The sequence below is a fragment of the Haliotis rubra genome, unplaced genomic scaffold (genome assembly GCF_003918875.1).
Source record: "Haliotis rubra isolate DU_JTF1 unplaced genomic scaffold, ASM391887v1 Scf214, whole genome shotgun sequence".
NCBI lineage: Eukaryota > Metazoa > Mollusca > Gastropoda > Lepetellida > Haliotidae > Haliotis > Haliotis rubra.
In genome coordinates this window covers 1506180-1524752 of record NW_025766159.1, presented here as the reverse complement: position 1 = coordinate 1524752, position 18573 = coordinate 1506180, and the positions used below count along the sequence as shown (strand labels likewise).

The following is an 18573-nucleotide window of genomic DNA, read 5'->3' as shown; positions in this document are numbered from 1 at the left end:
TTTCATCAACGCCGAACTCCAATGCGAAAACCACGCCCTTCGAACGTTCAAGGACGTCGACGACGCCATGCAGCAATACCACCTGCTTACCGGCAAAAGGCTCCATCCCTTCGGCGACGAACCCACCCTCTCCCAGTGTTACACTCCTCCCAACACAGCAAGACCGGGAGTTGATTTTTGTGGCCTTAGGATTAGCCGCCACCGTATGGATCGCCAAACAATTAGACTAAAATATTTTTTTATGTGTATAAAATATATTTACATGCGTATAAAGATGGGACGACGCACACCGTTTCAGTGTCAGTATGTGCTTCTCGGATAAACCGAAACCTGCGACAGGAAATGCACCACCGACTATTGCGGCATCCACATGATGTCCATCAGAAAGGGTTTCGTCAACTACACGTGCGAAGTGTGCAAGATTGGCGTGAAATGTCATTATCGCCGTTGCAAAGCCCACGGAGTGGACGTGGTCCGAGGTCATCTCATCTACTTGACAAAAAGAGATTATCTCAACGAACGTAACCGACTCCTCAGAATAAAATTATTTTAAAAAAGATTTTACGTGCGCTTCATTTCAGAGAGAAGGCTGACGGAGTTACCTCCCTTGATTGAACAACCTATCAGACATTTGACTTGAATATAATCATTTTTTGTTTGTTTAAAGTTTTCGCACATTGATATAGCAATCATGACAACCGTCGGCGAACTCAAAGCGATGGCGAAAAAACGTGGATTGGTGGGTTATTCTCACATGAGGAAACCCCAACTGCTCACCTTGCTCGACATGAAGTATGTCAAGCCCCCTACTGTGTGAGACCTCAAACTCTGAGCAAAAGAATGGGGATTGAAGGGTTATTTTTTGCATGAGGAAAGCCCAACTGGCCACCTGGCTGGAAGACACCGAGCCGGTCGAGTTGAGATTCGTGCCAACGGCCCACGCGGTGGGTAAGTATCTGAGAGGCTGGAAAATGGTGATCAATTCTAATATCGATGCCGATAAAATCAAACCCTTAATCGACAGTAAACTTCACAAAGAATGAAATGATTTGAAAAGCATCAAATACCAGTTGACCCTTAAAATGTCGCTTCAAAAACCTCAGACGGACGGTAGCACCGAGCACCTCGAGCCTTATTTCCGAGGCAATCAGGAAGTCATGCTTCAACCCGACTCGATCCCTTTGATCCTCGATACGTCGTTGCAATACGTACTAGAATCGTTGGAAAAAATACCCATAGAGGATCCGGATGGGTGGTGGACAAAATCTAAAATCTACCTAGATATAGCGAACTATGTACCGTTCAGAGGCTGATCGTACCTGACTTGCCTCCGTATTACAAGAATAAAAAAGCCATCGTGAACGTTAAAAACAACGACGATCACTGCTTAAGATGGGTGCTGAGATTGTGGCGGACAGACCTTCGAGCTATCCCGCAGATGATGGGCTGAACTTGGACACTATAGACGCACCCACACCCATCTCTCAAATGATGAAGGTGGAAAAACAAAACCGTTTAGCCATCAACGTCTTCGGCCATACGACGATCATGCACCGAATCAGCTCCAGGCCTGATGATGTGTGCAGAATCAATTTATTTCTCATCGAAAAAGGCGACCGGTATCGCTACACAAGGATCAAAAGTCTGAGCTGACTTGTACGATCAATCGAACCACAAGGAAAAGAAACATTTCTGCCAACGAGGCCTGTACAGGTACAGTCGAGAAGACCTGCTGGAAGTGCCGAGGCGTGGGAGAGACGGACGTCTGAATCAACATGCCTCGAGAACATCAAAACATCTTAACGTCCATCAATCACAAACATCAAATGCCCGTGCCTTACGTCATTTACGCCGACTTTAAAGCGATCATCAAACGGGTCGACCGCAACACGTCACCGCCCAACATGAATCGCAGTTTCACGTACAAAACGCAAGAACACCAAGCCTGCGGGTTCAGGTAAGTGGTCATCAGATGCGACGGGCGAACGAACGCTCCCGTGATCTACCGAGGTTCCGACATGGCCGAAACGTTTCTCACGTTCTTAAAACGCGAAGAGAGAAACATCTGGGAAGCTTTGTCGGGCCCTGCCCCCATGGATATCATGCCGGAGGATTAAATCGCTCACGAAAAGGATAAGCATGCTACGTGTGCGACCAACCCCTGAACAGGGATGTCGTGAGAGATCATTGCCACATCACCGGTCGATACCGAGGTGCCTCCCCATCCCCGTGGTGTTTCAAAATTGGAGAGGGTACGATGCTCACTTGATCATGCAGGCCACGAAGGTGTGAGCACCATCTCGAAGCTAGCCAATGCCGCTCGTGTCTCCGAGGTTACCGCCAAAGCTTGGCTTAAAAAACAAGCCAAGTGTACCTGCCGGCTCCCCAATACATCCCAAGAAGAAAGTTTGACATTTCAATACCCAATCGTACCCATCAAGCCGACCTCCTGTTTCTCACGCACTACAGGGTGAGAAACAAAACGCACAAGTACGCCCTGACTGTCGTGGACGTTGCCAGTCGCTACAAGGAAGCGGAGCCGTTAACGACCAAAGATTTGAGTCAAGTCGCTAAGGCCTTAGAATGTATCTACTACAAACGCAGTCGCTTGACCTGGCCGACCGAATTACAAGTCAATCCCGGACGCGAGTTCATGGGAGCCATGTCGCAGCTGTTATTGAAGCATAAAGTCCAGGTGAGACGAGGCGTGGCCGGAGCTCACCAAAGCCAAGCCATCGTCGAAAGATTCAACAGGACTTTAGCCGAGCATTTGTTCGGACATCAGTATGCTCAAGAGATGGTCAACCCAGAAAAATGATCGACGGAATGGGCCGTACGCTTACCGCGAGTGGTGTTGGCGATCAACAACGAAGTCACTCGACTCCTCCATAAAAGACCCGTCGAAGCCATTCGAATGAAATCCGTGACGACCGATTCGGCTGCGCCATCGCGTAACGGCCAAGAGAAAAAACTACCGGACTGGGTCGTCGTGAGGTATCTGTACCAGCCCGGTGAACTCGAAGGAGGGGACAAACGTCACGCCACAGACCCCATATGGTCCATGAAAACGTACTGAATCGACTGAGTGGATATCGAAGACGACGAACCGAATCTGTATTACTTGCAAGATGGACCGGGTAGGGGATTCGTCCGAGAGGAATTGATGATCGTCCCTAACGACACGGTATTGCCCCCTTCTTATTAAAGATTCGTCTTATGTATCTCATTATCAACATGTGGAGATTGATCGAGAAACGGTTGTTCAGACGCGTCAGGGTGGACGTCGGTGGCCTCGATATTTACACCGCCCTGCGTCGAGGGTTTCACCAGCCTGTATGATAGTTTAGGTCTCATGGGCACCGAAAGGTTACAACGCCTCATGGATACGTTAATCGATTATAGCTTCGAAACCCGAGAATGTGATGTCCAGTACTCCTTAATCCACTTCGAGGAATTCATGGCAGACCCACCCCATAGTCATCGCCGAATATTACGGCTACATTTAGATGGGTTGGTCAGGATAAACCCAGTTGACACCTCGTTGCTAAGCTCGGGCCATCTTTGTTTGGCTTAGCAACGATGGTCCTGACCCCAGACCTTGAACCCTCACCGAAGGATGCCTCTCGATAGACCAGAGCCGTTTTTAAGGGGGGCTGGGGTACTTATTTCATAACAATGAGCCTCTACGCGCGTAATGCGGCAACCCTCTATTACTACTGATTCTCAACTTATGATGGTCTTTGATAATCACAACTATCATTTGATTGAGAACAATTTTATCACTCCCATTGTGCCAACAAAGGGCAGATAACTCATTCTGTAAATAAAGACGACCCTGGTCAATCTGAAAACAAATCTGAAACTTTGTAAAATCACAGACGTGTATATCTACGTCTTTGGTAAAACTCTGAAAACAGTTGCATTTGGTCACCTGATAAGGGAGCTATCTGATATTGAGATTTGAATGGTATTTTTCCCAACTGGTGATTTAAGAAGTAACTATGTGAATGTAACTTCCATGTAGGCCTTAAGGTAATTCAAACCATTCTACACATGGTTACATGTAATGGTAACCATCTTCAGCTTTGGAACTTGAGCAAACACACCAACTAGCACAAACAGTGGTTAGTGAAAGCATGAAGCCAATACCCCCCTGAAATCTAGATGCTTTGAAAACACATGCATGTTGTTATTGCCATTACCATGATCATTGCTGCATTGTCTCACTGTCTTAATCAATCACCTTACCCCAGGCCTTTGTCTTCACTGGTTTATTTGAATATCTATGTCAACAGCTATAATGAGTCCTGTCACCATTCGTCGCAATCAATACACTGCACTGCCGTTGTCAGGTTAGTAAGCAATTACTAAACACTTACAATATTGTCTAAAAGTATATTAATGTAAGTGATTGCATGAAAGAACTTTCAGTTTCTAATATTTGGCATCTTTTAAATACTTTTCATGAATGAATGCTTTGTATGTGCTTGATTTCCATGTAATCAGGTGTAGCATTCCTGTTATCATCATAATAGCGGTGAGTTACACTCATGTCATCGACATGCTGGTCATGTCAGGTCTGTGTGCAGTTATCTGACAATGACGGAGTTAATTCATCCTTCATCCAAAATGTTATTGATACTTGTGTTTATGTAATGGATGTGTCTGTGGGTGCATATTTTGTCATTACAGGGTGTCATACAATCCACAGTACTACTATCCCCATATTGTGTGATTAAATACATGTCTCACACACCTGCTGTCTGGCATAGGTTGCAACAAATATTTACAGAAAATATGGTTACAATAAAATCATAATACTAATTACTCTCCCAATCTTCTCAAATGTTGCATGTCACTAGCCATTTGAAAACTTTGACCAGACCATAGAAAGCCTCCAGCATATACATCTACATTCAGCTGGTTTTATGGATATCCTCAAACATTTCAAGCCAAAAAGTCTTATGATTTGGAGGAAAATATTTTCACAAAGGTTGTTACCACTCAAATGAACTGAGATTGCCTTTTTGAATTTTAAAAATGAAATATCTACACTGCTTTCTAATCTGGGACATATATCCCTGATGTGAAAATATGATACTGACATCTGATGCTGCGTAAAAGACAGTTATTTAAGATCAATACTATGGAACAGAATTGGGCAGGCAAATGGACAGCATAAGCTCACGCTGACAATGTCAAGGTAAGCTGAATACCTGGGAATTAAATATTTACTTCATGGAATCAAAGCAGGTGATTAGTTGTTGATTATCCGTAGGTTCACTTTGAATCCCCAGGGACAGTCTTGATGAGGATGTCCTGGCTGGTGACCTTGACATTGGTTTCACGGAGACGGTTGGCCCCTCATCTTCTGATTCAGACAGTACATGGGTTTTAGAAACATTAGCTTTCTTCCTAGATTTAGTATTCTTCTGCTTGACAGATTTCACAATAGATAACTGGCTTTTGTCTGCTGGTTTTGGATGTGGATGTGAAGTGTGTGGTGATGGAGAAGCCTGACCACCATCTTCCTCTCTGTTTAAACCAGGTACTTGTGGGGACTCACAACCTGACATGTCCTCTTCTGTACTTGAGGGCTGTACATCCACCATGTTGTTGTTGATGTTACTGGGGTGTACTATATGACGATGATCACCATGTGAAAGATGTTCTCGGTCAACATCGGACTCCACACATGAGTCAAGTGGAGCTGTCAGTTTAAATGATATTGACTTCACAACTCTCAAAATATCGAGTGTCACCCCTTGATCGTCAGTTTCCTCTCCAGGAGAGACTTTGTCTTGTTTCCCTGCCCGCAAGGGGCCTGTGAGGGACTTGCCAGGAAGGAAATGCTGGGTGGTCATTCACTGCCTGGCTTTGTCACTGGAGCCTGAAACAGCAGAAGTAATAATGTTGTGCAATATACTACTGGGTAAATATGTAATGAGGACATCACATAAATACCTACATGGCGGAATTAATCACACTTGGGCAATATAAAGCATACTTTGACAACTGACAACAGTTGTTCTAAACGGTTATCCTTCTTGTCAAATAGTTTAGGATGGTTCGCCAAAAGATCAAAGATGCCAACTGTATTTTACCCTGTGGGTTACAACATAATAAGCCATCATCATGACGTTGTTCAAATTACCACCATCATGTTGTGAAGATTTGACAATGACGTTACTGTCACCTGCTGCCCCGTTACAATATCTGTCGCAAACTGTGGTAAATGTCAGTTACATTTTGTACTACCAGTACAAACGGATCTGAAGACAGTCCAACAAAGGTATGATTGTTCTATTCTCCATTGTAACATACTCGCTCACAGACTGTATTTTCAAACAAATGAGCATGCTAGAAATCCTAATCAGGCTATATTTATTCCAAACACATGTTCTCAGATTATTTTACTGCTTCACTACTAAAACAAGTCCAGGATAACCATATATCCTTTCATGATGTATGTCAGTGGAAATACAATAACCCAGTGGAGGCATTGTCAGTATCAATCTGGGTTAAACATGATAGTATAGTGATTTGTGCCCACAAGTATCTTTCTGAGTACGCAAACCACTATGTGAATTTGTAATATTACTGTGGCTGATGCAGATTTTGTACCTATTTCTTTTAATTTCATTCCAAGTATTCTGAATATTTTTATAAAGAAATAAGTAGTTGTTTCATAAAGTTTTAATTAGTTAGCACAGCGTATCTGTACTTCTGTGGGGTCACCTGTTAAATGCCCAAGCCCAGAAGCACTCAATACTGATTGACAAACCTCCCATCTATGAACTGCATGTGTTGTTTAACCTGCAGATTATCTCAGTACATAACTGAACTGCTCTCATATCAGCATAGAGTCAAGTTGTTATCTAAGATCAGGGGAGCTCTTTTTCCATAATGCATACAGTCTACTTGCATCATCCATTTGGGTTAATGAATACGGTGTTGCCATAAGCATGATAAGTGTGTCAGGTGGAAATCACACCCTCATTTCACCTATAGCGTATGTAGGCATTGTTTTTTTTCTATTGGTGTAAGACCAGACAGGATCCTAGACAATCTGTACCCATGGAGATTCCTACCCAACGGAAGTAGCTAAATTTTCATCAGATTCAAACCATTTTGGACAATTTATACCTTGTATGGTCAGCTTGTACCCAGATCTGGATGACTCATACCCAGAACATTTGTAGGTCACAAAAACATCTCCCCAGTCTCAAACATCATTTCCGGATTACAACAATATCTCCCCAGTACCAAACATCACTTCCGGGTGACAACAATATCTCCCCAGTATCAAACATCATTTCCGGATCACAACAATATCTCACCACTACCAAACATCACTTCCAGGTCACAACAATATCTCACCACTACTAAACATCACTTCCGGGTGACAACAATATCTCCCCAGTACCAAACGGCATTTCCAGATCACAACAATATCTCACCACTACCAAACATCACTTCCAGGTCACAACAATATCTCACAACAACATCTCCCCAGTATCAAACATCACTTCCGGGTACAACAATATCTCCCCAGTATCAAACATCACTTCCGGGTGACAACAACATCTCCCCAGTATCAAACATCACTTCAGGGTCACAACAATATCTCCCCAGTATCAAACATCACTTCCGGGTGACAACAATATCTCACCAGTATCAAACATCACTTCCGGGTCACAACAATATCTCCCCAGTATCAAACATCACTTCCGGGTCACAACAATATCTCCCCAGTATCAAACATCACTTCCGGGTCACAACAATATCTCCCCAGTATCAAACATCACTTCCGGGTCACAACAATATCTCCCCAGTATCAAACATCACTTCCGGGTGACAACAATATCTCCCCAGTATCAAACATCACTTCCGGGTCACAACAATATCTCCCAAGTATCAAACATCACTTCCAGGTGACAACAATATCTCCCCAGTATCAAACATCACTTCCGGGTGACAACAATATCTCCCCAGTATCAAACATCACTTCCAGGTCACAACAATATCTCCCCAGTATCAAACATCACTTCCGGGTGACAACAACATCTCCCCAGTATCAAACATCACTTCCGGATCACAACAGCATCTCCCCAGTATCAAACATCACTTCCGGGTCACAACAACATCTCCCCAGTATCAAACATCACTTCCGGGTGACAACAATATCTCCCCAGTATCAAACATCACTTCCGGGTCACAACAATATCTCCCAAGTATCAAACATCACTTCCAGGTGACAACAATATCTCCCCAGTATCAAACATCACTTCCGGGTGACAACAATATCTCCCCAGTATCAAACATCACTTCCAGGTCACAACAATATCTCCCCAGTATCAAACATCACTTCCGGGTGACAACAACATCTCCCCAGTATCAAACATCACTTCCGGATCACAACAGCATCTCCCCAGTATCAAACATCACTTCAGGGTCACAACAATATCTCCCCAGTATCAAACATCACTTCCGGGTGACAACAATATCTCACCAGTATCAAACATCACTTCCGGGTCACAACAATATCTCCCCAGTATCAAACATCACTTCCGGGTCACAACAATATCTCCCCAGTATCAAACATCACTTCCGGGTCACAACAATATCTCCCCAGTATCAAACATCACTTCCGGGTCACAACAATATCTCCCCAGTATCAAACATCACTTCCGGGTGACAACAATATCTCCCCAGTATCAAACATCACTTCCGGATCACAACAACATCTCCCCAGTATCAAACATCACTTCCGGGTGACAACAATATCTCCCCAGTACCAAACATCACTTCCGGGGGACAACAACATCTCCCCAGTATCAAACATCACTTCCGGATCACAACAACATCTCCCCAGTATCAAACATCACTTCCGGGTCACAACAATATCTCCCCAGTATCAAACATCACTTCCGGGTGACAATAATATCTCCCCAGTACCAAACATCACTTCCGGGTGACAACAACATCTCCCCAGTATCAAACATCACTTCCGGATCACAACAACATCTCCCCAGTATCAAACATCACTTCCGGGTCACAACAACATCTCCCCAGTATCAAACATCACTTCCGGTGACAACAATATCTCCCCAGTATCAAACATCACTTCGGGTCACAACAATATCTGTATCAAACATCACTTCCAGGTGACAACAATATCTCCCCAGTATCAAACATCACTTCCGGGTGACAACAATATCTCCCCAGTATCAAACATCACTTCCAGGTCACAACAATATCTCCCCAGTATCAAACATCACTTCCCGGGTGACAACAACATCTCCCCAGTATCAAACATCACTTCCGGATCACAACAGCATCTCCCCAGTATCAAACATCACTTCCGGGTCACAACAATATCTCCCCAGTATCAAACATCACTTCCGGGTGACAACAATATCTCCCAAGTATCAAACATCACTTCCGGGTGACAACAATATCTCCCCAGTATCAAACATCACTTCCGGGTGACAACAACATCTCCCCAGTATCAAACATCACTTCCGGATCACAACAACATCTCCCCAGTATCAAACATCACTTCCGGGTCACAACAATATCTCCCCAGTATCAAACATCACTTCCGGGTGACAACAATATCTCCCAAGTATCAAACATCACTTCCGGGTGACAACAATATCTCCCCAGTATCAAACATCACTTCCGGGTGACAACAATATCTCACCAGTATCAAACATCACTTCCAGGTGACAACAACATCTCCCCAGTATGAAACATCATTTCCGGATCACAACAATATCTCACCAGTATCAAACATCACTTCCAGGTGACAACAACATCTCCCCAGTATGAAACATCATTTCCGGATCACAACAATATCTCACCAGTATCAAACATCACTTCAGGGTACAACAATATCTCACCAGTCCAAAAACATCATTTCCCGGTTGCAACAATATCTCCCCAGTATCAAACATCACTTCCGGATCACAACAACATCTCCCCAGTATCAAACATCACTTCCGGGTGACAACAATATCTCCCCAGTATCAAACATCACTTCCGGGTCACAACAATATCTCCCCAGTATCAAACATCACTTCCGGGTGACAACAATATCTCCCCAGTATCAAACATCACTTCCGGGTGACAACAATATCTCCCAAGTATCAAACATCACTTCCGGGTGACAACAATATCTCCCAAGTATCAAACATCACTTCCGGGTGACAACAATATCTCACCAGTATCAAACATCACTTCCAGGTGACAACAACATCTCCCCAGTATGAAACATCATTTCCGGATCACAACAATATCTCACCAGTATCAAACATCACTTCAGGGTACAACAATATCTCACCAGTCCAAAAACATCATTTCCGGGTTGCAACAATATCTCCCCAGTATCAAACATCACTTCCGGGTGACAACAATATCTCCCAAGTATCAAACATCACTTCCAGGTCACAACAATATCTCCCCAGTATCAAACATCACTTCCGGGTGACAACAATATCTCCCCAGTATCAAACATCACTTCCGGGTGACAACAATATCTCCCCAGTATCAAACATCACTTCCGGGTCACAACAATATCTCCCCAGTATCAAACATCACTTCCGGGTGACAACAATATCTCCCCAGTATCAAACATCACTTCCGGGTGACAACAATATCTCCCCAGTATCAAACATCACTTCCGGGTGACAACAATATCTCCCCAGTATCAAACATCACTTCCGGTGACAACAATATCTCACCAGTATCAAACATCACTTCGGGTGACAACAACATCTCCCCAGTATCAAACATCATTTCGGATCACAACAATATCTCTCACCAGTATCAAACATCACTTCAGGGTCACAACAATATCTCACCAGTCCAAAAACATCACTTCGGTGACAACAATAATATCTCCCAGTATCAAACATCACTTCGGATCGGACAACAATATCTCCCCAGTATCAAACATCACTTCCAGGTGACAACAATATCTCCCAGTATCAAACATCACTTCCGGTGACAACAATATCTCCCCAGTATCAAACATCACTTCCGGTGACAACAATATCTCCCCAGTATCAAACATCACTTCCGGTGACAACAATATCTCCCCAGTATCAAACATCACTTCCGGGTGACAACAATATCTCCCCAGTATCAAACATCACTTCCGGGTCACAACAATATCTCCCCAGTATCAAACATCACTTCCGGGTGACAACAATATCTCCCCAGTATCAAACATCACTTCCGGGTGACAACAATATCTCCCCAGTATCAAACATCACTTCCGGGTCACAACAATATCTCCCCAGTATCAAACATCACTTCCGGTTACAACAATATCTCCCAGTATCAAACATCACTTCCAGGTCACAACAATATCTCCCTAGTATCAAACATCACTTCGGTGACAACAATATCTCACCAGTATCAAACATCACTTCGGGTCACAACAATATCTCCCCAGTATCAAACATCACTTCCGGGTGACAACAATATCTCCCCAGTATCAAACATCACTTCCGGGTCACAACAATATCTCCCCAGTATCAAACATCACTTCCGGGTGACAACAATATCTCCCCAGTATCAAACATCACTTCCGGGTGACAACAATATCTCCCCAGTATCAAACATCACTTCCGGGTGACAACAACACAGTATGAAACATCACTTCGGATCACAACAATATCTCCCCAGTATCAAACATCACTTCAGGTGACAACAATATCTCCCCAGTATCAAACATCACTTCCGGGTGACAACAATATCTCCCAAGTATCAAACATCACTTCCGGGTGACAACAATATCTCCCCAGTATCAAACATCACTTCCGGGTGACAACAATATCTCACCAGTATCAAACATCACTTCCAGGTGACAACAACATCTCCCCAGTATGAAACATCATTTCCGGATCACAACAATATCTCACCAGTATCAAACATCACTTCAGGGTACAACAATATCTCACCAGTCCAAAAACATCATTTCCGGGTTGCAACAATATCTCCCCAGTATCAAACATCACTTCCGGATCACAACAATATCTCCCCAGTATCAAACATCACTTCCCGATCACAACAACATCTCCCCAGTATCAAACATCACTTCCGGATCACAACAATATCTCCCCAGTATCAAACATCACTTCCGGGTGACAACAATATCTCCCCAGTATCAAACATCACTTCCGGGTCACAACAATATCTCCCCAGTATCAAACATCACTTCCGGGTGACAACAATATCTCCCCAGTATCAAACATCACTTCGGTGACAACATCTCCCAAGTATCAAACATCACTTCCGGGTGACAACAATATCTCCCAAGTATCAAACATCACTTCCGGGTGACAACAATATCTCACCAGTATCAAACATCACTTCCAGGTGACAACAACATCTCCCCAGTATGAAACATCATTTCCGGATCACAACAATATCTCACCAGTATCAAACATCACTTCAGGGTACAACAATATCTCACCAGTCCAAAAACATCATTTCCGGGTTGCAACAATATCTCCCCAGTATCAAACATCATTTCCGGATCACAACAATATCTCACCAGTATCAAACATCACTTCAGGGTACAACAATATCTCACCAGTCAAAAAACATCATTTCCGGGTGACAACAATATCTCCCCAGTATCAAACATCATTTCCGGATCACAACAATATCTCACCAGTATCAAACATCACTTCAGGGTACAACAATATCTCACCAGTCAAAAAACATCATTTCCGGGTGACAACAATATCTCGCCAGTATCAAACATCACTTCAGGGTACAACAATATCTCACCAGTCAAAAAACATCATTTCCCGGTTACAACAATATCTCCCCAGTCAAAAAACATCATTTCCCGGTTACAACAGTACAAGTACTTCTACATTACTTCACTTTGATATCTTTGACAAAAAATGAATGGTATTTTTTCACTTGCACTCAATTTTCATCTAATAGTTACTTGGGTAAGAGTAACCCCATTCTTTTCCCACAGAGCTTACTTGTCATATCTTCCTTTTGACAAAATGATTTGATTACTTGACATTTTAGAAAAGGTTAATAGAATGACTTTACGAAAACCGAAAATACTGTTTTTTTTGTGGTTTGCATTACGGTGTAATAGGCGTGGTTCTCAGTAGACTACCATCGCCCAGTGACAGCTGAGTTAAGTTAAGTAGTGTGTAGGAACATGATGTTTAATCAACATTGTTTGGACTTTGCGTTGTGTACTTTTCTTTTATAGGTGTGCTTTCGGGTTGATCTGTTCTCTACTCAAAACTCAGTGACCAGTTCGTGAATGGGGCATAAAGCCTATTGGGAAATAACAGACACAAAATAACACTGATAATAATTTATTACAACAGACAAACAAAAACTTAACAGTCTGTAAACTACACTTTTCTCTCACTCACATAAAGTCAGCTCTCATTAATCCGACACTCAATAATCCGACAATCACGTTAATCCGACAAAAGATTAGGGAACCATTTAAAACTCTGATAATGACTCTCGTTAATCCGACATTCTCGCATTCCGACTCCGACATACCAATCTAGCAAGTGACCATTGTAAATACATTGTAAAAAACATCCGTTTATCCGACAATCAACACAGCCGGTCGGATAATTCGACCGTAAACAAACATCACACATGAAAGGTGATTAGCGCGTGCCTTACTGGCTGCTTGATACCCACGTCTGTGAACATCACACTTGTTAATTAGAAACACAAGATAATTAATTGAGACGATTTAATCAAGAAATAACAATAGAGCGAGCTGTATAAAATGTTTACAACCGACCTGAGCATTCATCACGACAAGATGTCTGTCACGTGTACACCACCTGCTAAGCGAGCCCGAGTAGAAGTTACGCCATTGATCAAGAAAGAAATCTGCCTTTTTAAGAAGGACAAACCCCAGACAACACAACAAGTCATCACTTTTGCTGCGCAGAAGTTTGATGTGAAGATTGGATGATCAACCGTATCTGACATCCTGAAGCAGTCTGCTAAGTGGTTGAGCGTCTTTACGACTGATTCGAATGCTTCAAGAGCTAGAAAACCCCAGCAGGAGGATCTTGAAAAGGCCTTGTTTTTATGGTTTACCGTTGTTAGAAGTAGGTCCATTCATGTGAATGATGAACTGTTAAGAGAGCAGGCTAAGATTCTAGGTGAGAAATTAGGGATTACTGACTTTGCCTACAGTAGTGGATGGGTGACCAGATTTAAGCAGCGACATGGAATTAAGACGCACGAAATTCACGGTGAATCAGCCTCAGCCCCTCAGATCGCTGTAAAGACTTGCAGCCAATCCTGCCTGAATACAATCCGTGTGACGTCTACAACTGTGATGAAACTGGCTTATTTTACAAAATTGAACCCAATACCACACTGAGCACTTGTCCTGTGTCTGGCAAGAAACAAGCAAAAGATCGTCTTACTGTTATGCTTGTGGTGAACGCATCAGGCACTGACAAACCTAAACCACTGGTAATATGGAAATTTAACAGGCCAAGATGTTTTGGTAGAACTTTTGATCCTAATTCTGTGTGTCACTGGTATGCAAACAAGAAGGCTTGGATGACAGCACTGATCTTCAAAGACTGGCTTGTGAAGTTTGATAGGCACATGCGCACACAGCGACGACATGTGATATTGCTGATTGACAACGCCCCTTCCCATGCCTCCGTAGATCTCACCAACGTAAAGCTTCATTATCTGCCTCCCAATTCAGCCCCTAGATGCAGGAATAATAAAGAACTTCAAACTTCTGTACAAGAAGCAACAGATGAAACGTCATCTTGACAACGCCAGCGCAGACACGCCAGTACCACTTGATATCAAGCAAGCCCTACTGTTTATCCGATCAGCGTGGCGAGATGTGAAGCAGCTGACAATCATCAACTGCTGGCGTCATACAAAAATCCTGCCACCTACTGACAGCCAGATCGAGACCGATAATGAACCGACTGAAGACGTCCGAGATTTACAGGAAACTCTTGACAAGCTCTATCCAGATGCACCCGTACCTGTCAGCGAATTCATAGAATATGACGAAAATCTGCCATGTGAGGAAGCCATTACTGAAGATGAAATAATCGAGATTGTCCGACCTACTGCCGAAGAAGAAATCAACACTGAAGAAGACCAGACAACCGAGCCAGTCGTTCCCAAGCTATCTGAGGCCAAAACATCTTTGAATATTTTGCAGATATTTGTGACACACCACTTAGACGTGTTTGATGTGAATGACCTCGACTTCATTGACACTTTGAAAACTAAATTGCTGAAGACCTCAGAAAAAAATGAAAAAAAACAAATCATCAAAGACTATTTCAAGTTTTAAATTATTGTTCACCAGACATCCATATGTTAGTGTGGAACTAGTTGTATGTAAACAGTGACTCATTCAACATCCGGGTCATAATGGCTGCTGAGAGTGAAATAGCGACGACCGGTAAAAAACAAACGTGAGTTTTGTGCCGATGTGATTTTGAAATCGATACGAAACTGATTGATTATGTGATTTTATATGTATGTTATGCCATCTATGAATGTTAATAAATGATATCAAGGATGTATTGTTATATTTTTTATTACTGTGAATGTTTTTACATACGAAGACGATAACCAGATCTACAATTTCTGATATGCTTGCAACAGTATGGCGATCATGACATTTAGTAAACATCGATATTTTCACACAAATACATTAATCCGACATTCTCGGTAATCCGACATATTTCTCTGCAACCACAAGTGTCGGATTAACGAGAGCTGACTGTAATTAAGTTTAAGAAATCCAGCTTCGTTAGGAAAAACACCAAACCCCTATAACCCCTTCAAAATAGAACCCCCCGAAACCAACCCCGTCTAACTGGGGGCCGTTGTACAAAGCAACCTTAGCACTTCGCCAGTCGTAAGTCTATGTTAAGGTATGGGAGTTACGATCACCTTAGCGCAAAGATCGCTTTGTACAACGGCACCCTGGACATTACCCAAAGTCTAAAGCTTAATACCTATTCCGTTTCCTACTCCTAATTCTCCCCCAACCCGACCTAACACTAGTTTAGCAGGAACCTAACTTCCCCATACATAAAACCTAACATTCCACTCTGTAAACGGGGAGGGAATGATCCTGAAACAGGACCTCGGGACAGAGATATTACCTGATGCTCGGATGGCCGAAAGCTAGACACTGAATCCAGAGAGCCAGGTCACTTATATAGCGTTCTAGAACGACCTCTGACATGGGTCAAAGTTCACCTACTGATGACGGACGTCTCCACCAATCAGAGCCTATCGAACATATTTAGCACTACCCAATGTATCTAGCGCTACGATGAATGGTAACCCCGGACAAGAAGATGTCCCGTAGTAGAGCAGGTGAAACAATGTGCTACAAGACTATCTGGTACACAGTTATTCTATATGTGCTACGTATAGTTTGAATATCCCGTTAAGAAGCCCCTGCCCCCATGCTTACGCTATAATTTAACCCAGTTTTCGTACAACGGTATACCGAACCGAAAGCAAAATACCGCGGTTCTACTAATATTGCGGTATACTATTTCACCTCTAATTATTTTGAAGGTTTAGGGTTAGTGTTAGTTCTTTTTATAAAACCATCTTACGGGCGTTACGGGCGGACATCTTTCCGTTGCTTGAGTTGTACACTGGGTAAACAGATACACATGTGATGTCTCGAAGCAGAGGCCGTATACCGATAGCCTATATACGGTCTCTGCTCGGAGAGATTATCTTCATAAATGATAACTATGGAAAACGTATCGTCAAACTGGGTTACAAGTTAAGATCACATCCTTTCTGATAATATTACAGTTTCTACCGACGTTTATAACTGCACAGGATCCAAGAGATAATCTGACAACACGTCGATCACTGATGCCCGCCGTTGATGCAATGTTGGAATGGATCACTCGTCTCCACTATTGTCAGCATCAACATCTAACCACCGCGATAATCATGTACGGGCAGTAAATGAACATATGCACACGGTTTCGTAAAGTGCACAACATACACTTCGAAATGAAAACATACACATCAGAAGTCTCACCTCACACACTTACACACGTGGTTCCTGTATTTTCCACCAGAACTAGTTTCCTCTTTGTCGTGCGGCTCGTGTAATGCTCCATAAGCTCTGTGTCAACGCGTGTGTGGAAACTGACGAAATTTTAGACGTTATCATGTCGCCCAACATCCCCGCTTTATATTTGTTATCTGGCGCAGTCAACTCGTGCTGGACTGGAAAACCCTATATGGTCTCTGAACCCCACCTTATACGTCATACCAAATTGCTTACATCGTTATTTTTCTTTTCATGAAAACAAAATGCATTATTTCAGTCCGAGACCATGATATGGTCTCTGTTTCAGTAAGTATTTCATGATACCTTAGATTTATGGTGTTTTGAACTGAAATACTGGTATCTATGGTGGCTGATTCGGGCTATCGCTATATATCGCCCTGACGCAGGGATATTTCGGGGGTTACAACCGACAAAAAGCTTGACTCAAAAACATACGAGACACTCACACGCAAGGCCATGATGATGTGCGTTAGAGACCTCCGACCATTGAACCTTGTTAAAGGTAATGGCTTTAGTGATTTTTGTCACTCACTGAATCCCAGTTATATAGTACCATGTCCAAAGACCCTCCATGATTACCTTATGAAGTAATATGCCGACACCAAAACTCAGCTTGAAGATATTCTAAAGCAGTCCCCTGGCGTATCTTTGACAACAGATATGTGGACAAGCTGTGCCACCCACGGTTACATCACCGTCACAGGGCATTACATCACAGACGCGTGGATCGTCCATGATGCACTTTGTTATATACAATGCGTAATCCTTTCAAACAAAATCACATTTGATATTGGTAAACGAAATGTGCTTTAATAAATGTTCTGATTTTGACAATGGCTTGTTTTTCTGAAGTTTGTTCTCTGCATTGTGGGTTGAACCTGGTTTCTGCTATGGGCTGTTTGCGCCAGTGCTCAGTTGAGTAATGTGGCCCTGCATAGACCGATGCTAGTCAAATCATGAGTTTAGGTTTGTCGTTTCGTCAAATTGATAACCACATGTTTTAAGGAAAGATTTCGTGTAAGTTTTCAATCTAATACAGACGTTATAACTTAGAAGTGCGGCATTCTTGTGTGAAATTCCATTGAAAACTACTTAAAACACACGCACAATTAAAAATCACTAAAATTTATAGGCTACTATAATTTTCGGGTAGCCTACTCGACTATCGGGATCATAGGGAAGATACATTTGATAAAATGAAGTAAAGCATGCATAATAACCACTCTGTACTTTAACAAATTCAAGTGAAACTTGTCAGTATGTTCCCTTATAACAACCACATCTATGCTGATCTTACCTCCATGTGCCGTGGGTCAACCCGAAACTGCAAATCATTGCTCAGTGCGGCGTAAAACTGAACTCACTCATTTAGTACTACTCGGTGAACTATTGATACATCACATTGAAAAATATATACCATAAATTACTTTGTTATGTTAATGTAATCATGG

The 18573-nt window shown here is 42.7% G+C and overlaps 1 protein-coding gene across 1 annotated transcript in view; it reads right to left on the bottom strand.

Annotated features, from left to right (window-relative positions):
* LOC124276866 overlaps positions 1-17840 on the bottom strand; it is a gene marked incomplete at its 3' end in the record, with an annotated part of 32918 nt that extends 15078 nt beyond the window's left edge. Inside the window, exons 1-2 of the mRNA XM_046712532.1 lie at positions 17702-17840; positions 5236-5890 (exon numbers count right to left, since the gene is read on the bottom strand). Of these exons, the coding sequence (XP_046568488.1) occupies positions 5236-5864 (629 nt within the window). The remainder of the gene's footprint in view (positions 1-5235; positions 5891-17701) is intronic.
* Between the last annotated feature and the right edge of the window lie 733 nt (positions 17841-18573).